The sequence below is a fragment of the Protopterus annectens genome, chromosome 14.part0 (assembly GCF_019279795.1).
Source record: "Protopterus annectens isolate FY-2018-M chromosome 14.part0, PAN1.0, whole genome shotgun sequence".
Taxonomy (NCBI): domain Eukaryota; kingdom Metazoa; phylum Chordata; order Ceratodontiformes; family Protopteridae; genus Protopterus; species Protopterus annectens.
This window is the reverse complement of record NC_056748.1, coordinates 404,146,350-404,168,392: the sequence shown is the minus strand read 5'-3', so window position 1 is coordinate 404,168,392 and position 22,043 is coordinate 404,146,350. Positions and strand designations below refer to the sequence as shown.

Sequence of the window (22,043 nt, the reverse complement as noted above, 5' to 3'; positions counted from 1 at the left end):
CAATGGTGCATGTTTCATATAATTCTGAACTGCATGGTGTGACCCATTCAGCACTGTCTAGCTCTCTTCAAACATCCCCCCAAAATATGTGACTGTTCACTAAGAGATACTTTTGGTGCTTCTTGTAAACCATTATTTTGAGCAAAGACTTAAACAGGAAGAAACATTGAACCCTTTATATGTTGTGTTTTATGGTTATTTTAAGGAGGGGCTTGGGAGTGGGGCGAGATTCACCAGTGTGCTTCTAGGGAAAAAAGTATGTTTCATTGTGTACTAAAGGTACATATTTTAGTATACAACTTAAAATAATAATACTAATTTCATTAGGAAAGCATGTACTAATTTTGCATGGTGTATACTTATTAACAGACATGCTTTTTTATTTCCTTATCTGTTGCACTGCTCTGCAAGGAACCTTCAGTGTTTTAACCATTATGATGCCATTAAGTTTGTCAAGGTGCACTGCTTTATTAATTGTTGTTATTGTATAGTAGAGCGTTTTACTAACTATAATATCTCTGAGAACCTAACAGACTATTTGCTTTATTTTTGTTAATCTGCAGATCAGTCCACTGCGACCTCAGAGACCAAAGAGCCAGGTGGTCAGTGCAATAAGTGGTGACAGACGTATGTCCACCTCACCATCGACAGGAGCTTCACAACCAGGACCACCAGTAGTAGCTGCAAAGATCAAATTGACCTTCCCACCAGTACCCAGTGAGTATTTTGTGTATTCACTTGCTTGGTATTGAGAAATAATAATAATAATATTTTGTCTTTTCAGAATGATTCTTGGAATTTTTCACAAGAGATCTCATTCATAGTTTGTTTATAAACTGAGTTGGGCAAAAAATAGATTTATGGAAAAACTAATTCTTATTCTTTCCATATCATCTTTTCTGACTTTTTTTGTACTAGTTCACCCATTCTCCTATTTACCATTGATCAGTAAAAAATATATTTTTATATTCTGACATAAAAATCAAATTTGTGAATACCTTCAACAGATTATTCAGTTCCTTTCTCAGCCTTACTCTCTGAATTCAACAAGTACATTATTTTCATTTATTATTCAAACTTCATTGTGACTTGCTTCCTTTTTAAAAATGCATGTATTGCCTTATGATGCAATTGCATATATGCAGTTTTAATACCATTCAATTTATATCTGGAAACAAATGAATTGATTAATGTTTTTTTACAGTATTTTGTTTTTACTTTTGTTTAGCAGATGATTTAGCAGAACCATCACAATTTATTCGTGAATTTTTATGTTTTGCAATAAATGTATTTTACCGCAGGATGCTGTGAAACTGTTGAGATTCAAAATATTAGTGCACCATTTTATTTGAAAGCTGAAACTATGACAGTAAAAGCCAAAGACTGTCTTCAAGGCTGTTTGTCATTTGGCATGCTAGAGAGATATCCTTCTCTTCACCAGATGATGTCACTTACCTATGAATCGCTCAATGCCTTGTCTAGTGGATGTCCTTCAAGTAGACTAACTGAACACAGTGATAAAGCAGCACTCAAAAAGAGGGACACGTCTGCAGTTTCAAAGTTCTGTCCTGCTGGCACTACTTGTGATGTATAGAAAAATTGAATCTGATGTTGTTAATCTTCGTTCATTCTTTACTGATGGATTATCGGTTCCGTCCTCGGAAGCGAGCCGGCCAATATCAAGCTCGTGTCAGCCAAAAACTCTCTAGCCAAAGTCCTACCCAGAATGCTCTGCTCCCTGTTACCTCAGATCTCATTTGCTGCATTGCTGAACAGCTGTGTCAAGCCACTCTCAGTTTTTTGACAGTTTATGTATATTACTCTAAATTTTTCTCAAACATTTATTCTAATATTTTCCTACCCTATCACATACTTTAGACTCTCTCCCTTTAGTCTGTTCCCTTTATTACCCTCTTTTTCTTACCTTGTGGTAATTCTCCATTACCATCATTGGTAGTCTTTCCTTTTCTCTTTTTACCCTTTTCTTGGGTAGCCGTTATTCTTTCTTTTGCTACTGTGCTTCTTCTCCACACAGTTATGTCGCATAAGAAAAGTTCCGTTGCTTTCAAGCAGTGCAAGGATTGCAGCCATAAGTTACCACTTTCTGATGGCCATGACTTATGTGTCTACTGTCTTGATGTCTCCCACTTGACTGTAGCTCCTCCATGTGGGATTAGTAAACACTTCTCAACCAGGACTCTCAACAAGAGGAAGAATAAGTTAATTTTGAAAGGTCTCCTCAAGTCTCCTTTCTCTGAGGCTATTTCTGGGTCAGAGGGCTCACCCCCTCCTGTTAAACCCTGCAAGAGGCCTTCTTCCTCTTCTTCATCGAAGTCACTCCCTTCTTCTCCCTCTGTAGATCGTATGGAGTTGACTCACAAGAAGGTAAAATTGATTACTACTCCGGCACTACCACCTGTGACCCTGTCAGCTCCAGCCTTAGCAATGCCCCAAATGATTCTGACTACAGCCATGTCTCCTTTATCGATACTGGCACCGGAGTTCCCGGTGCAGACAACTATGGTTCTGACAGTTTTATTGCAACCCCTAGCAGCACCGTCAATACAGGTTCAGTCCCCTTCAGCACTGTTGGTACAGTCACCTGCAGCTCCAAGTATGACTCTTCTGTACTCCATGGTGCAGACTTTTTTGGCACCAACATGTACTTCGGTGCAGTCCTTCTTGGCACCGTCCTTATTACCTTTGCAGACACTTTCCACTATGGCACCATACCCTTCAGGGCAGACCTTTGCCTTTACGGTGCAGACACCTTCAACTACTATGGCGCTGACATATTTGGCGCAGACCTTTTCCACACCGTTTTCTTTGGTGCAGACTTCCTCGGCTCCAAGCTGTGCACCTATTAAATTAGCAAGGACCAAATATTCCCCTTCACTGGATCCTTTTGCTAGCAGTCAGTATAGTCCTTTCCTAGAAAGGCCAGAATCACCATTAGCCTTCTCCATGAGGTCAACCAAGAGTCTTTCTGAACAGGATGTGTTGTGGATTGTTGACTGGTTGCTTGTGGCCAGAGGTCTCTCTCTCAACCATCAAAATCTATGATGTTCTTCGTCTTCCATTGCTGCAGTCCTGACTATTGGGTATAGTCCGCGTCCAGTCGGCCCGAATACCAGAGTATAAGGCTGACGTCGGTCAGGGCGCATTAGACTGACGTCAGTACGTCAGGGTACTAATGCGCATGACCGACGTCATATCCTCAGTCTTTTTTGCCGCATGGTCCGATGCAGAAGCAGTTTTGCGAGTGCAGGTTGGCGTTCTGAAATATTACCGAAACCGGAGTTTCAGACCGAAACAGAGTTGGCTAAGTACCCGTTGGGGAACATTTTGGTTTTTCTTGCCTCAGTATTTTACCGGATGTCAGAAAAAGTGAATAACTGTATTTCTTGTGGGAAACAGATACCTCATAGGGATTATCATACCTTGTGTATACCTTGTTTAGGGCCTGAGCACGACGTTGTTGGTTGCCGCTCTTGTGCTAGGTTTAACAAACGCACTATTAAGAGGAGGTTAGACTGTGCCAGGTTAGTGTTTGGGAAGCGTTGCAATTATAAAATGCCGTCGGATGCTCCGACGCCCGCTTCCTCCAAGAAGCGCAAGGATAAAACAGTGAAGCCTAGGGTTGATGAACCGGCAGTCCCGGACGTCGGTTCTTTAGAAGGCTCAGTGGAGCCGGAGGTTTTGCCAGGAGTTTCCATGGAGTCCCAGGCAGAAACTATACTATTACAGGATGTGCCTTCTCAGGAGGTAGGCCAGGCTGAGGGGGCTTCTCAGGTGACTGTTCTTCCCTCTCTTCCCAAGGTAGTTAGAGCCTCTCCTTCTGTTGCCAAAACTTCTTTGAGAGGTAGGCCTAGTTCAGCTTCAGTGGGGCCTTCTCCTAGCATTTCGGGTTCTGTACCTAAGAAACATATGCTTAAAATGGCAGAAGATTTGATTACTATGATTAGAGGTTCTATGCCCCGCCTGATAAGAGGCCTAGGGTGGAACCGAGTTTGATAGTTTTGAACAGTGTTCAGAGGCTTCAGAATCTTCTGTGGAAGATATGCAGGAGTATCCTACTTATTCTGATTCTGATGTGGATGATTCCACTCCTACAGCTTCTCCGCCTGAGGATTTCTCATTTTCAGAGACTCTGCATTCCATGAGGGAGCACTTTAAATGGGAAGGCCAGGATTACTCTGATTCCAGGAAAAGGCTTAGGGAATTCTTGTTTTACCCCAGCATAGGCCTTTAGCTATTCCTCCTGTGTTGAATGTGGTGGAAGATGTTTTGCAGAGGCTTCCCTGAACCCTGACTCTTTGCCTCCTGCTCCTGTTAAGCCTGATAGGTATTATAGGGTGCCCAAGCTCATAAATATTTGTTTAAGAGTCCTAGGGCGGACCCAGAAACTATTTCTCAAGGGCCTAAGGGTGTAAAGGCTTCTGTGGTTAAAAATCCTGTTCCCACTGATAAAGAGGCAAGGGCTTTGGATAGGTGGGGAAAGAAAGTGTATACTTCTTCCACTCTAGCCATGAGAGCATTGAATTGTCAGTTTCACATGCTTAAATATCAGAATTATCTCCTTTCACAATTGAAATCTAAGGTGGATGCTTTGGCGGAAGGTATTGAGTGTAAAGAGTTGCTGGATTTGGTTCACGTGTCTGAACAAGTGGGTAAGCATTCTTTGCAATGTGGTTTTGATGCTGTACAGGCCTCCTCGAGGGTGGCTGCTACCAGTTCTGTTCTTCGCAGGCATGCTTGGTTGAAGGATCAGAATTTAGCTGAGCATGTTAAGACAAGGATTTTGGATGCTCCTTTACAGTCTGATGTGTTGTTTGGATCGCCTGTGGAAGCAGTTTTAAAGAAAATGGAGGACAAAGCTAAGTCTATGCAAACTGTTAAAGATTTTTTGCAGGTGCAGCCACCAAAGTTTAGTAGAAATTGGCCTGCTAAAGGGTGGACATTTCCTGCTTATGATTCCCAGTCTAGGGGTAGGTCTAGACGTGGTAGGGGCAGGGCTCAAGGTTCTTTTAGGCCTAGAACAGGGAGTTCACCTGCTCAGACTTCTGGTGAGGGCAGGGGTCAGTCCTTTCGTAAACAAACCCAATGACCTGTCTTTTCAGCTGCCAGCAGATTCACGTTTGGCAGCTCCTTTGGGAGGAAGACTGTCTCTTTTCAAAGAAAATTGGGATTTAATTACTCAAGACAAATGGGTGTTGGATATCTTTCACCACGGTTACAGATTTTATTTCCATACAATGCCCCCTTTCAAAGGCATGCCAGACGTTCCTCCTCCACAAAGAATAGAGGCTCACAAGCAAGTTTCTCAGTTACTTCACATAGGGGCCATTCAACCAGTCCCTGTATCAGAAAGGGGCCTAGGATTTTATTCTCGCCTGTTCCTTGTACCAAAGAAGGGGAACACGTGGAGACCAATTTTGGATTTATCTCTCCTCAACACGTTTTTGGACATTCCCAAGTTCAAGATGTTGACGTTACAACAGCTTTTACCTCTGCTGGGCAAAGATCACTGGATGGTAACTTTAGATCTCAAGGAAGCTTACCTTCATGTGCCTATAAGGCTAAGTTGCAGGAAGTATCTGCGGTTTCGAGCTGGAAATTCTCATTATCAGTTCTCTGCATTGCCCTTTGGCTTATCTACTGCGCCCAGAGTATTCACAAAGGTTCTGGCTCCAGTGATAGCTTACTTCAGGCTTCAAGGAATTCAAATCTATCCTTACTTGGACGACTGCCTGATTCTGGCTCAAGAAAAGGAAGACCTTCTACAGCATCTGGAATATGTTATAGCAGTGCTAAGATGCCTAGGGTATTCTGTGAACGAAATAAAGTCCAGTCTAGTACCCTCTCAAGACATGTGCTTTCTGGGTGTGAGACTGAATACAGCAGCCCAGATGGCCTTTTTAACCCCGGACAAACAAAAGAGTCTGTCACTTTACTTCCATCAACTATCTCATCAGTCCGTGCTGACTGCAAGGACAGTCCTTCAAGCATTAGGGTTCATGGCATCTTGTATTCTGGTGCTTCCCAATGCCAAACTGCATATGAGGAAGCTACAATGGTATCTCAAAATGTATGGACACAGCACTGCCAGGATTTGGACACTGTCATTCAAATAATACCTTGCCTTCAAAAAGAATTCTTGTGGTGGGCTCAGGAATGTCACCTAAACAAGGGACTCTCTGTGACCCGGCCAGAGGCAAGTCAGATCTTAACGACAGATGCCTCGGACATTGCTTGGGGAGCTCATCTAAATGGAAAGTGGATACAAGACAAGTGGCCTGCCAGACTACAGCATCTACATATCAACATGAAAGAGATGTTAGCAGTCCAGTTTGCATTAATGGCTTTCAAGGAGTTACTTCTTCCAGGGCAGGTGTTGATTCTAACAGACAACACAACTGTCATGTGGTACATCAACAAGCAAGGGGGAACACATTCTTATCCTCTATGCAGGCAAGCAATGATTTTATGGGAGACTGCGCTAAGCCTGCAACTAACTCTTCAGGCAAGGTTTCTGCCAGGAGCACAGAACTCCTTAGCAGATGTGTTAAGCAGACAAATCATGGATCCCCACGAGTGGAAACTGGATCTTCATGTATTTCAGAAACTGACAGTGTCATGGGGAACTCCAGACATAGATCTGTTCGCTTCTCCACTAAACCACCAGCTGCCAAAGTATTGCACAAAGGGGTTTCATCACACAGCTTGGAAAGTGGATGCTCTGTCTTTCAGTTGGAAAAACCTTCATGTGTATGCCTTTCCACCTCTGCCTCTTCTTCCAAAGGTACTATTAAAGGTCAGACAAGACAGGCCAAGGATGATTTTGGTAGCTCCAGATTGGCCTCGGCAACACTGGTACCCACTACTACGGAGTCTGGTAAAGAAGCCTCCATGGCCTTTACCTCTGATTCCTCATCTGTTATCTCAGAAGGACGGTCATCTGCTCAATGTCAAGCTTCACTCTCTTCATCTAACAGCCTGGCATATTCTGTGTTGAAACACAGCAGGTCTCAACTTCCTCAACAAGTTTTAAATGTGATTATGGAAGCTAGAAGACCTAGTACAAGGAGAGTGTACGCAGAAAAATGGAAGAGATTTTTATTTTGGAGTACAGCAAAGAATTTGGAGATTTCTGAGCCTAATTTGAGTGTGGCTCTTCAATATCTTACTGAATTATTGGACAAAGGTTTGTCCTTCTCTTCCATTAAGATTCATGCTGCAGCAATTTCAGCTCACTATGATTGTGACCCACCTTTGTTTTCGCATCCTTTGTTCAAGCAGTTTCTTAGAGGGGCAAAGAATATAAGACCCCCGTGAGCTCCTACTCCTGCTTGGGATCTCAATTTTGTGTTGGAAAAACTTACTCTACAACCTTTTGAGCCTGCAGCTACTGCTGAATTGAAATACTTGTCATGGAAGACTGCTTTTCTGTTGGCTATTACTTCTGCAAGAAGGGTGTCTGAGTTGCAGGCCCTTGTGGCAGTAGAGCCCTTTTTGATTTTCCATAAGGATAGGGTATCATTACGTACTAATCCTTCTTTTATGCCTAAGGTGGTTTCTAGTGTGGCTTTAAACCAAACTATTCATTTGCCTACGTTTTTTGCAGATCCTCAAAATAAAGGGGAAAAGATTTTGCACACTTTAGATGTACACAGGCAATTGCGTTATTATTTAAGCAGGACTAAGGATTTTAGGCAGTCTCAGCAATTGTTTGTTTCTTTTGCTTTGAGTTCACAGGGCAAGCCTGTGTCAAAACAAACTATTTCTAGGTGGATTGGCTTTTGCATTGCATTTTGTTATTCCCATCATGGCAAGGAGATTCCAGCTGGGATTAGGCCTCATTCCACTAGGGCTACTGCCACTTCAACAGCATTTCTAAGGGGTGGCAACTAAGGATATTTTGGAAGCAGCTACTTGGAGTTCAGTGCATACTTTCTCTAAGCATTATCACCTTCCTATCTACTCTAAGTCTAGGGCTGGTTTTGCCACAGCTGTTTTGCAAGGCATGTTGTCAGCTCCTACTTCTTTATGATTTGCCAGCCTCCCTTACCTCTGCTTTGGGATTCTACCCAATAGTCAGGACTGCAGCAATGGAAGACGAAGAACATAGTACAGTTTTGTACCTACCATAAATGTAGATGTTCGAGGATTCCATTGCTGCAGTCCAATTTACCCTCCCTCCTTCCCCTCTGTATTTAGGGGTGGTTGTGTAGGTGAGTTTACATGCTTATATTTTTGTATATATTGTTGTATATATTGTACATGTTTTTGGTGCAGATTTTTTGGGACTTGTCTTTTTAGGGTCTTCTGACATCTGGGGCAAGAAAAGACTGAGGATATGGCGTCGGTCATGCGCATTAGTACCCTGACGTACTGACGTCAGTCTAATGCGCCCTGACCGACGTCAGCCTTATACTCTGGTATTCGGGCCGACTGGACGCGGACTATACCCAATAGTCAGGACTGCAGCAATGGAATCCTCGAACATCTACATTTATGGTAGGTACAAAACTGTACTTTCCCTCATTCAGGTGAGTGTATATTGCCTCAAACCCCAATGTATACTCCTCCTTTGACTTCCACTCAAGTCTCGAAGCCTATTACTCTGACAGCAGCTTCCCTCCCTCCGACTCCAATAGTGGATCTCACTTTGGAACCAGAGTCATCTGTGTGGCCTTCAGTGCACTGGGCATCGGGCTCTTCTCAGGCCAGTGGCTGTGATGTTAGGGAGGGCATTCCTGGCTCCACGCCGATTTTTTTTCTATGGCACCTTCCAGGGATGTTCGCTCTTATGATTCACGGTCCTCTTGAGACTCCTGGTCTGGGGGCAAGCTCACCAGGGTCGGGTGTGACCCCGGTGCTGAGATTGTTGTGCTGGGCTCCAGGCTCCCATTCCTCCTTGGGTGGACTAGCCTTCCAGGCCATGGAGAGGGCGCTTGCCTCCGCTGACAAAGCTCATTTGTCAGCCCCCCCCCCCGTGCCACAACTGCCACAAGCTTCAACTCCTGGACACTGGGCACAAGAGCCTCAGGTCTCTCCCCCTCAGGAGACCCCCCTCTTTGCAGTCTTCCCCAGAACCTCCCACTGAGGAAGCACCCTGCAAAGCATCATGTAAGAGGAAGCACATGGACTCCACTGAGGAGTCATTGACTGAAGATACAGATTTTGATGACAGGGAAGGGTCCCCACGGTCACCCTCTGATGAGGTGGCCTGTGGTGACATCCTCAAGATCCTTCAGACAGAGGAGTGACTGGAAGCCCTCTAACCTTCCTCTGAGGAATCCTTATTACTGCAGGCTTTTCGTGTCCGGCCCCTTAACTCCTGGGTCACCCTACCTGCCGATGAGCTCATCCATCTCATTGTGCAGCATGCATGGAAGGCTCCTGACACCATGGAAGCGATACCTAAGAGGACAGATAAAATATTATCGCCCCCAGCTGAGCACCCCCACTGGTCACGAGATCTTCCAGTAGATGCTATGGCGGTGGCAGCTGCTACTAAGAAGGATTTGGCAGAAGAGAGCCAAACTGTCCATCTGCCCAACAAGGAGTCCCAGGCAATTGACAGATTAGGGAAGCATGTGCTTGCTTCATTGACCTTCACTGTAAGGTCTTTGTATTATTTGGCACATTTTACCAGGCTTCAGTAAGATCTTATCAACCAGCGCTCTGAAACCTTGGCAGGAGCTGTTTCTGATGAAGTCCATGATAATGTGGCTTCTCAGATAGCCACCCTAGAGTCCATTTCCAACTCTTCCATGCGTCTTATTTCGCATGCAATGGAAGGGGTGGGTAGAGTGGCAGGCACAAGTATAGTCACCAGACAACATGCTTAGATGCACCTTTGTGACTTTGCGGACTCCTTTAAGGCTTCCTTCATGAATGCCCCCATAGAGGCTGCTTCTTTGTTTGGCCCAAAGTCAAGGATACTCTGGCATGGTGCGAACAAGATGGCAAGACCTTGTCTGCCATTGGTGTCAGACACTCCACTACACTCAGCTATTCTACTCTAGAAATCAGAGGAGCAAAAAGGTCTGGCACAAGAAATCACGGGGTTTTTTCCGGGATGCACATGCCGAGTTCTCCCCTAGAGGCAGAGGGGGAAACTCCAATGGAAGATGCCCCTTTCGGGGCAGAGGTGGTCCGCGAAGCTGTGGTTCCAGAGATTCTTTCTCTGGCCAACCATATCAGCGCTCCTGAAGCGTTGACAGACTGCTCACCTCTGGATGCAGTCGAGGGTCATTTCCCCGTGTACCCTGCTGCCTGGCAAAAGATAACATCCAACTTTTGGGTACAGTGAATTATATCCAGAGGCTATCACATCCCCTTCCATCTTTGCCCAGTCTCATCAAGAGTATTACCTGACTTTCCACCCAGTAAAAGTGAAACAGCAGCACACAAAATCCAGAAGCTGCTACAAAAGAGAGTCATCCAGGTGGTCCCCCCAGACCGGATAGGATCCGGGTTTTACTCAAGGTTTTTTTAGTGCCAAAAAAGACAGGGGACTGGAGACCAATTCTGGATCTCAGTACACTAAACAAATTTGTAAAAACAGAGAAATTCTGGATGGACATAGTTCAGTCTATCATTCCTCTTCTGGAAAAAGACAATTGGATGTGCTCTGTAGATCTTCAAGATGTGTATTACCACATAAAAATGGACAAACACTCAAGAAGATACCTCCGCTTCTGTATAAGAGCCAGTCACTACCAGTTTAGAGCCCTGCCCTTCGGTCTCTCTACAGCCCCCAGTGTTCACAAAATGCATGGCAGTGGTTATCGCTCACTTGCGACTTCAAGGATTCCAGGCATTTCTATATCTAGACGACTGGCTCCTCACCACCCCCACCAAGCGTCTACTGGAAGAAGCCCTGCAGTATACCCTCTTAACAGCTCAAAGCCTGGGATTCACTATAAACTGGGAGAAATCCAACACTACCCCAACTCAGTCTTTGGAATTTATAGGGGTACTGTTGGACATGAGAAATTGCACAGCATCCCTTCCAGAACACAGACTTCAGAGAATAAGGCAACAAGTTCAACCGCTGCTCTGTCACCACAAATCCCCAGCTTGATCTGTGCTTCAGCTGTTGGGGTCAATGGCAGCTTCAATTACCATTGTTCCTCTAGCCAGATTCTACATGAGACTGTTTCAATGGCTACTTCTCACTCAGTGGTACCCTCTACAACATCTTTTGTCTTTTCAAATAAGTGTAACTCAGAGATGCAAGCAAGATTTACTCTGGTGGATGTCTCAAAATCCCCAACAATGGTCTCACCCTTTCAACCCCCATCAGCTGAAAGCCACGGTGACCACTGATGCCTCCCTGATGGGGTGGGGGGGCTATTTCAGGGAAACATGGTCCAAGCCACCTGGTTGGAGACAGAGGCCCTTTTGCATATCAATGTCCTGGAACTGAGGGCAGTGCTTCTTGCGTTGCAAGCATTTCACTCCGCATCTTTCCATCAGGGACTATTGCAATCCAGTCAGACAACATGTCAGTGGTCTGGTACATCAACAAACAAGGGGTCACCAGATCTTACCCATTATGATGAGAGGCCTTGAGAATATGGCAATGGGCAATAGCTTACAACCGCTTTCTGACTGCAACGCACAATCCCAGGAGCTCCAATGTAATAGCAGACAAATTGTGCAGGTGCATTCTACGGCCTCACGAGTGGTCCCTCAATCCTTTGATAGTGGAAAAAATCTTCAACTGCTGGGGCTAGCCTTGCTGTGACCTATTTGCCTCTCCAACCAACTACAAGTGCAGCAACTACTTTGCCCTGATCACCCCTCAGGAACAGTCACCAAGGGAAAGTCTAGTCCATGCTTGGCCCCTGGGTCTTCTTTATGCTTACCTTCCTCTCCCCCTTATCTCCCAATTTCTAAAGAAAGCATGACAGTTGAAGAGTAAAGTGATCCTCATTGCTCCATATTGGCCTCGACAAGTCTGGTTTCCCTTCCTCTCGCTTCACCTGCTAGATCAACCGTGGATCCTCAATCCATCCCCAACATTGATCTCCCATCCTCAGGGTCTGATTCACCCCAATCTAACAACCCTGAAACTGACAACTTGGTTTCTCCACTTCCTGTGATTGCCAGGCATGAAAACCTTTCATCCCCCGTGCGCAATATTCTTATTGCATATCTCAAATCATCTACCAGTCTAATCTAGCTTAACAAATGGAAGAGGTTCTCTCTATGGGCAGCAAATAAACACATAGACCCCTTGTCAGCCCCGATCTCGGTGGTATTAGATTACTTATCACATCTTTTCCACTCTGGGGTGTCTGCCTCTACTATCCGTGTACATTTAGCTGCCATCTCAAATTTTCATATTGGTTTTCAAGATTCTTCACTTATGTCACACAGACTCTGTAAGACTTTCTTGAAAGGGCTTATTCACCTGAAACTTCCCTTTAAAGAACCTGTACAACCTTGGGATTTGGTTTTGGTTCTTCAAGCTCTAACAGCTCCACCCTTTGAACTTGCATCTTATTGTGATGTAACATATCTCTCTTGGAAAACTTTGTTTCTGATTGCAATCACATCGGCCAGGCGATTGTCAGAACTTCAGGCCTTATGCATCAAACCTCCCTATCTTATCTTTCATAAGGATAGGGCATCACTGAGAACTAATTCTAGCAAAAATGGTGTCAGAGCAATCGATCAACCAGTCTATTGACCTTCCAGTGTTCTTTCCTAACAATTCTAACAAGGGAGAGTATTGCCTGCACTCCTTGGATGTTCATAGACAAATACAGTTTTATCTGGACAGAACAAAATCTACCCGTAAATCAGACCAACTGTTTCTGGCTTTTTCTGGTCCTAGACAGGGTCATCCTGTATCAAAAGTTACATTGGCTTCATGGTTGAGAAGTTGTATCACCTTTGTCTACACCAAAAACAATCTCACCTTGCCTCATAGAGTCAAAGCACGTTCTACAAGATCTGTGGCAACTTCAGCAGCTTTCCATGCTAAGGCTTCCCTCAGTGATATTTGCTCAGATGCAACTTGGGCCAAACCTCATACCTTTATTCTTCATTACAAATTGGACTTAGCCTCCAGAGGTAGTGCTTCCTTTGACTCCATGTTGCTCAGGAATGTCCTTCCATGAGAGCCACCCAGGAATACAGGTAGCTGGGGACTCTATCCCATCAGTAAAGAATGAACAAAGATTAACATCAGATAAAGAAGTTATGTCTTACCATAACATTTCATCTGTGTTTTTGATCGTTCATGTACTACTTCCTACCCTCCGTCCCTCTTCCGGAGGTTCTTGGTTGAACTCATGTCCTCCTTTCTTGTAGGTCTATTATGACCAGAGATAGCCTCTACTTTTATTTATCAACTTGCAAACTCGATCTGAGGTAACAGGGAGCAGAGCATTCTGGGTAGGACCTTGGCCCAAGAGTTTTTGGCTGACGTGAGCTTGATATTGGCCGGCTCAGTTCCGAGGACGGAACCGATAACCCATCAGTAATGAATGAACAAAGATTCCAAGATGGCCGCCGACTAGTCTAGTCCTTACTCTCTGAGCTCCTCACAGCTATTTAACTTTTGTTTTTTTTTACAACTTTACATCAACCTTTTTCCTCAAATTTTTATACTAAAAGATTTTATAAATCTTTTTCTACGCATTTGGATTATTTTTTCTTCTGGAATTATTATCCTGGGATTTATTTTACCTCAGAACATTCTTGGTCTCTCTGCTGCTGGGACTCCTACTGCTCCAGTCTGTTCCTGGTTCCTGGTATCCTGTTAACTGCATTCCATTTCTGGGCATGGCTACAAAATCTGACTCCATGGAGACTCAGCCTACAAAGGCCAAATATACTTCAATGCTCTCTCCTGAAAAAGATTCAGGTTCAAAAGACTGAAATCATCTAGACAACCTACAGAAACTTTTAATGTAAGTAATAAAGATTTAAATGGCTCAAATTTCCTTTTAGAAGAACTAAAAATAGCATTAAAACCAATCCAAAGTGCTATACAAAACTTTTCAGATCAGTTTGCAGACTTTAGTAAATCTTTAAAGCAAATAAACGATAGTATTGTTACTATTGAAAATAAAATCTTAGCTTTGGAGGTTAAAACAGACTTATTGGAAAGTGACTTTAAATCTAGAGATAAAACTGTTTCAGATTTACAAGCTAAAATATTGGATCTGGAAGCCAGGAGTCAAGAAATAACATCATTATTCGTGGTTTACCTGAATCTTATGACAATAAAAACTTGTTATCTGTGACTAAAAATATCTTTGAAACACTATTAAATTGTGAAGCTTCTTCAAAATCTATAATTGTAGAGAGAGCACACAGAGCACTGCATACAAAGCAAGATTCTTCCACACCAAGGTTAATTTATACTAAGTTACTAAACTTTCAAGACACTTTCCAGATCCTAGAAACTGCTAAAACAAAGAAACAATTCATATGGAAGTCTCACAAACTATCATTTTCCCAAGATCTTCCTGCACAGATCAAATTAAATAGACAAAAACTAGCCCCTATTGTGCTGACTTGATAAAAGAGGGATTAGATTTGAATGGCATATCCTAATACCTTGTCTTTCACAGCTAATGACAAAAGATTTGTATGTTCAGATCCTAAAGATGCAAAAGACATTTTTCTTAAAACATTTAAAAAGCTTCCTGACACTGTATTTTAATATTCTACTGTTAAAGAACTACAATAAGGTTTGATCTTTTCTTTTCTTTAATCTGACAGTATTTGTGTTACATGATTTGTAATTCTGGTGTGACATAATTATATTACCTTAAGAACTTGTCATGTAATTTACACATGATGGATTTGGTGTGATAGTGTGCAGTGACAGGATATATGCTTGTTAGATTTGTGTGGATTAATAGAAGCATTTAAATTCCTGTATTTACTTTTTTCTCTTTCTCTCACATATGCTTGCTGTGTAAATAGATAATATGTTAATTTTACTACAAGCTTTGGAGTTACAGCCTTCTGTGTAAGCTAAATGATTTTTGGAGGGAAAAACATTCCATCTCAACATTCTAGCAATAAAATCTTCCCCTCAGAGTTCCAGCTGATGCTCTGCATGAACATGCGCACACTACAGTCTCTTTGAGATGGATGGTGATGTCATCATTTGTGAGGAAAGAAGGACAGTGTTAAATACACAAGTCTGCTTGTTTTCAACAAGTATTCAATAGCACTAACTTTTTAATAGATCTGGCTATTATTTAAAGTGTTTTCTCTTCATAAATGAAGGTTGCTTTTTAAATTTAAACAGATTCATGTCACATAATATATTCAGTGACTTTTAGTGTGTCTGCATGACTTCAAAGCAAGCTGCTACTTTCATAAAGCAGAGTGAAAATGTTTCTGGAAACAAATGAACAGGTTAGTTTTATATATTAAAATTCTAAAGGATGTGTAAAGAAATGAACATATTTTCCTATTCAGAATATTTTTTCATACAATATTTTATATTATACTGAAGTGTTTAATTTGACAAATGTTACAAAGTATACCTGTTCATATGAAAGTTTCATGTTCTTTCTATTCTCTGCTCTTTCTCTTCTCAGAGGCTGGATGTGATATTTATGATTAGTAGTTTATGTTTAAGAAAGCCTTTACTTATTTGAAAGGTTTGAAATAACTATCTTTAATATGATTAGCTGAATCTACATGTATATATTTAAGCCCTTAGATTTACTGCATTTAGCTTGCTTGTTTCTGTTTTAATTAGATGTTCAAAATGTTTACTTTAAAAGCCTTGTCTTTTCATGCTGTTTTGCTATGTTACATCTATAGCTTAGAAGAATAGTATGGCTACATAACCTAACAGAGTCATTAGTAAAATATTCAAAAAGTAGATTTAAAATTATATGTATGCACATTGTTGTACATTCAGTCCAATATATATGATGCTGTTTAAGTTACTATTTAATAATATAATTATACTTTATTCATGTATATTAACTAGTGTTAAAACCTTACAGCTTATAATATTTCATTTTGAATAGTTCCTGTACTATTATTATCTAGTTAATAGATGCATCTCCAGACTGAATTGTTTTTCATTTTGAGATATGGTTGCTTGGTAGTTGTTTCTTGCTTTATTTGAACTATAACTAAATACTCATTCTATAGGTATTAGTGCTTTTATCATACTAATGGTCATGTTGATTAATGAAATTATCACTAAAGTACTAAAGAAGGTTCAGTAGATAGTGCATGACTATTATCTTTAGTTCAGTAATGCTATGCTTATTTACTTATATTATAATGTTACCAGTTGGTTTTGTTATACTTATATATGTTATCTTACATATCTTTCAGTTTTAATTGTATTACTTCTTATGATAGAGTGTTCTAGTTAAGCAGAGTGTGATTTATTTATTATTTACTTGTTTCTCTTTCTCTTGAAATACTTGAGGAAATACATTTAATCACTATAAATTTCAGTTTAAGGATAGGAGCTTTAGATTAGTATTAGAAGTAGGGATTAAGCATGTTGGACGTCTTGAAATTAGTTAATTTTGTATATATTTTTAGTAGTATTACTCGGACTTTATGTTATGTTAGGCTTCCTTTGAGTAATTTGTATTCTAACTTGAGGTTATTATTATCTATAATTACAAATTTTTTTCATGTTCTTCTGCTCTTCCTTTATCACAGGGGGATTGGTGGGTAGGCACTAGGGTTAGGATAAAGGTTATTATTATACATTTCATGGTTCTTAAAAAAACTTTTTTCTTTTTTTTTCAACAAATGTTATTTGATGACTTGCTTGAATACTTAAAGACAGTTTTTTCTTTTATTTTTTTTTCTTCTTCTTTTTAATGTTGTGTTGGATTTGCACCTTGAGTTCACTTTTATAGCATCAATAATGATTATACTTGTAGAATATGCCTGTTGACATAATTTTAGATTCTTGGAATGTTAGAGACATTCAAGATAAAGCGAAAAAGTCACTATTATTTCATATGATCTTTAAATCACAGGCTAACATTTGTTTTATTCAAGAGACCCATATTTCACGTATTGATTGGAATAAAGTGTTAAAAAAAAAAATGGATCAAAAAGATTATAGCTTCAGGTGACTCATCTAACTCCAGAGGTGTAGCTATAATCATTAAACAAAAATTCATTGGGAATATTATTGATGAGAAATTTGATGATGAGGGGAGGTGGTGCTTATTTACCGCTTCTATTGCTGGTTTGGACAAACCCTTATTAATTTTAAATCTATATGGCCCATGTAGTTCACAACATTTGTTCATTTTAAAATGTACAATATTCTTGCATCCTATAAGGATCATCATATTATAGTGGGTGGTGACTGGAATGCAGTTATAAACCCTGTAATTGATCGTTCCCGCTCCACTGTCACCTATAATCTTCAATCTACTCTGGCTATAAATGATTTGATGACAGAATATAATTTAATAGATCCCCTCCGCACTGTTAAAAATATAAACAAGAATGATATATATACTTATTATTCTAAGTGCTATCATTCGTGGTCCAGATTAGACTTCTTTCTAATTTCAGATTATATTTCAAAATATATTGTGGACTTTACTACAGAACCCAGATTCTTTTCGGATCACTCAAGAATTTCACTAAAATTGAACATAAAACCCAATATCAAAAATAAAACTATGTTTAATAAGTGGACCTTAAATAATAACTTATTGTCAAATGAAGATATTTGCAAGCAAGCTTCAGAAATCCTAAATGAAATGGTGAATAGTCTTGAATCATCAGACATTCCTTATGACATACAATGGGCTGCATGTAAAGCAAGATTAAGAGGTTTATTTATTAGTAAAGCTGCTTTTTCAAAAAACAATACTTTAAGAAAGAGGAATTCTTAAAATCAAGAATTTCTTCGTTGGAAAATCATCTTAGTCTGAACTATGATGCTACTTTAGAAAAACAAATTTTTGATTGTCAGAAAGATTTAATTCTGCTTCACCAAAATAACCTCTCCTTAGCTGAACAAAAGCTACTTGCTTCATATTCAGAGTGGGCCCAGGTTCCATCTAAATTGTTAGCGAGAATTATTAAAGTTAACTTCAGAAATCCAAATATTACATCTTTATCTTATAATAACAGATTATATAATACTGATGAAGAGATTATTCAACTTTTCACCTCTCTTTACACTGAGTTATATTCAGGTTCTTCTAATTCTGTTAAAGATAATCACTCAAAACTCTTTTTAGACTCTTTGCAGTTCCCTAAACTTAATGATAATCAGCAAAAACTACTTTCTACCCTATATCGGTACAAGAAATCTCGGATTCAATAGATAATCTTAAATTGGGTAAATCTCCGGGACCTGATGGTTTTACTCCAGAATTTTTCAAAACTTTCAAATTGGTAGTTCTTCCCTTTCTATTTAAAGTTTACAATCATATAAGAGTTAATGATATCTCAGATATTCATTGGAACACATCCAAAACCATTCTAATTCTAAAAAATAATAAAGATAAATCTGACCCAGTAAATTATAGGTATAACCACACCAAACTTCTCACGTAGAGCTTTGCTCGGCCAACCAAACTTCAAGAACACACAACGGCCAGCAAATAATGTCCCAAAATAGTTTTATTAACAAATACACATAGGATAAAAATATCCCTAAGCTCCAAACCGGTTTCGGTTACCCTTCTTCAGTGGAGCATATAAGTTAAAGAAAGAGAGAGAGCCAACAAAACATATGATACTATAAATAGTATCTGTTGGTCCAATATTAACCAATCAGAGTCATACATTGTGGTCTGATTAGACCTTAAGCACCAAAAGGTTATACAAATACATTCAAAAGTGCAAAAAATAAAAAATAAAAAATAAATAAAAATAAAACATTATACAAATTAAGAAAAACTGCACATATTTTAGGATAAATATAAACACGACATGATATATAAATGTGTACGTATGGACACTCCTTAGTCAGCAGTATACCCTAAGTATCTGAATAGATTAAAGATGATCATTAATACCTGGGGGAAATAATGCCCCCAGGTGTATAATCCAATATTTCTCCTTACGTGTTAAGATATTCTCCCACCCTAGTTGGTGACTTCTATCACCAACAACCCGATCTATAATGGTGAACCTGAATTTAGCCGTGGGATGTTTAGTTGTATGTTGGTAGAGCGCATTAGTTGCTTTCTTATTTCTAATGTTACTTCTGTGTTCCCCAATCCTAATTTTTAAAGGACGGGAAGTCTTGCCTACATAAAAGGCAGAGCATTGACAGGTGGCAAGATATATGACCCAACTCGTTGAACAATTCCCAAAAAACTTTAAATCATATACCTTACTGGTATTGGCACTACTAAAAGATTTAGTTTTGTTAATTTCATTGCATGACATACAATGCCCGCAAGGAAAAGTGCCAATCAGTTCTTTACCCGTCAATGTTAACTGTTTGTATCTGGCACCTCCACTACCATGATGTTTGTAATGTGAGAAAATTGAACCAAGGGTTTTGCCCCTTCTATAGGAAAATTGACAATGTGTCCCAATAAATTGTCTAAGAACTTCATTGCCCATCAAAATATTCCAATTCCTATTTACAATTTCTCTGATTATCTGATGGTTTCTGCCATATGTGGTGACCAATCTTAGGACTATATCTCCTCTTTGGTTCTTCTGACGTTCCTGATATTCAAGAAGCTGGTCCCTAGTTAAATTGTCACACCCATATTTAGCAGATCTAATATCAAACTCCGAATAGCCTCTATCAAGGAACCTCTTCACCAGATCCGTACTGGCTAGCTCATAATCCTCCTTACTGGAATTAATTCTTTTGATACGGTAGAACTGAGATTTAGGGATGTTCCGGACTGTGTGGCAGGGGTGCATACTTGAGGCATGTAGCAATGTGTTATATTCAGGATATTTCCTATATATTTTAGTGCCTAGTGTATTATCCGGCTTTCTAAACACATTGACATCTAAAAATTCAATAGTAGTCGTGTTACTATTGACCGTAAATTCAATGCCCCAAATATTGCTATTCAAATACTCAACAAATTCTTTGAGATATTCCGTATCCGCCCGCCACACCATCCAACAATCATCAAGATATCTACGCCAGATATCCATTTCTACAATGTAAATGTTATGGGAGGTGTCATATATAAGATATTCCTCCAAATAGGCCATAAAAAGGTCTGCATATATGGGGGCAAATGATGCCCCCATTGCAGTGCCTTGTAACTGCCAATAACATTCACCTTGGAAAAAAAATATGTTTTTATTCAAAACATATTCACACATACAAATCAAAAGTGTATTAAATCCAGGAGGATATAAGTTAGATTTTTCAAGCCAAAACTGAAGAGCTTGTAGACCAGCCCAATGGGGGATGCTGGTGTATAATGATGTTACATCTAGTGTACAGAGTAGCCAGTCAGGTTCAATCTCAGTTTCAGCTATGATTTGTAAAAATTGTGTAGTGTCCTTAATTCTAGCTCGCACATGGATCAACAATGGTTTCAGATGTTCTGTCAAAAAAGCTGAAAGTGGTTCAGTAACTTATATGCTCCACTGAAGAAGGGTAACCGAAACCGGTTTGGAGCTTAGGGATATTTTTATCCTATGTGTATTTGTTAATAAAACTATTTTGGGACATTATTTGCTGGCCAGTAAATTATAGACCCATTTCTTTAATTAACGTGGATATTAAGATTCTGTCATCTATTCTGGCTAACAGATTGAAACGGATTTTACCCTCAATTATCTTGTCAGATCAATCAGGTTTTATGTCTCAGAGACATGCTTGGGATAATACTCTATCTTTAGAGACTATACTTCATCTCATTAAGAAAAATCCAAACCCTATATATGCTTTGATTATAGATGCATCAAATGCCTTTGACAGAGTATGTTGGAACTTTCTATTTCAAACTATGTTATGTTTTAATATTCCCTTATTCTTTATAAATTTTTAAAAGTTTTATACAAGAATATGTTTACTAGACTATACATTAATGGTCAATTTTCTGCTCGATAAAGATCACTAAAGGAACAAGACAGGGTTGTCCATTGTCCCCTTTTCTTTTCAACATTTACTTAGAACCTTTGCTATTGTTTATTACTCAAAATACTTTTCATAACATCCCTAGAATTCTTAATACTAATATTCATTTCTCTGCTTTTATGGATGATTTAGTAATCTACTTTCAAACTCCATTATTTGATTACAGAAAAATAATGAATTCTATTGATTATTTTTCTTTGGTTTCCAACTATCTTTTAAATTCTACAAAACTCATATTTTTCCCTTAAATCATTTAGCACACAAATCTTTTTTGTTTCCAGACGATCATTTTCAGTTTACTTATAATATAAAATATTTAGGAATCAATTTAGAACACAATAATAAATCTTCCTTTCAAAATAATATTAATAAATTATGGAACTCTATATTGTCTGATATGGACAGATGGAAGCATCTAAACCTTTCATTTCTTTCAAGGGTGGCCATTATTAAAATGCATATTCTGCCTAAATTTCTTTACCAATTCTCATCATCTGATCAGATAATTTCAAAAAATCTTTTTGAGTCTGTAAATAAAGCTTTGGCAAAATTCATATGGTTCCCTAAATCTGTTAGAATTTCCTATTCTAGATTGGCATTTTCGAAGGACAAGGGAGGTTTGGGTTTACCTAATCTTTATCTCTATTATTTGATTGTCTCCTCCAATAAACTTCTTACTATCTCTAAATTCAATAACACTTCTTATCCAAATCACTCTTTATGGATAAAATTATGGTATAATTATGTCATTTCTAATAATTTAAATCCTGAAGCTATTCCCTTTATCTCTCTGGATAGTTTATTTATTAAAAATATATCTACAGTATTTAAACAAAAGATTAGAGATTTCCAAACCTTACTCAAAATGTGTAAACTAGAAAAGATCTCGCACCATGTTCAGCCAATTCATCTAAACCCAAATATATTATTGGACAATAAACTTTTGAACTTAACAAACTATCCTTTAATTAAAAATCTA

The 22,043-nt window shown here is 39.5% G+C and overlaps 1 protein-coding gene across 1 annotated transcript in view; it reads left to right on the top strand.

Annotated features, from left to right (window-relative positions):
- DOCK1 (dedicator of cytokinesis 1) overlaps positions 1-22,043 on the top strand; it is a gene marked incomplete in the record, with an annotated part of 4,741,214 nt that overhangs the window by 4,695,315 nt on the left and 23,856 nt on the right. Inside the window, 1 exon segment of the mRNA XM_044056178.1 lies at positions 564-717. Coding sequence (XP_043912113.1) covers positions 564-717 — 154 coding nt within the window.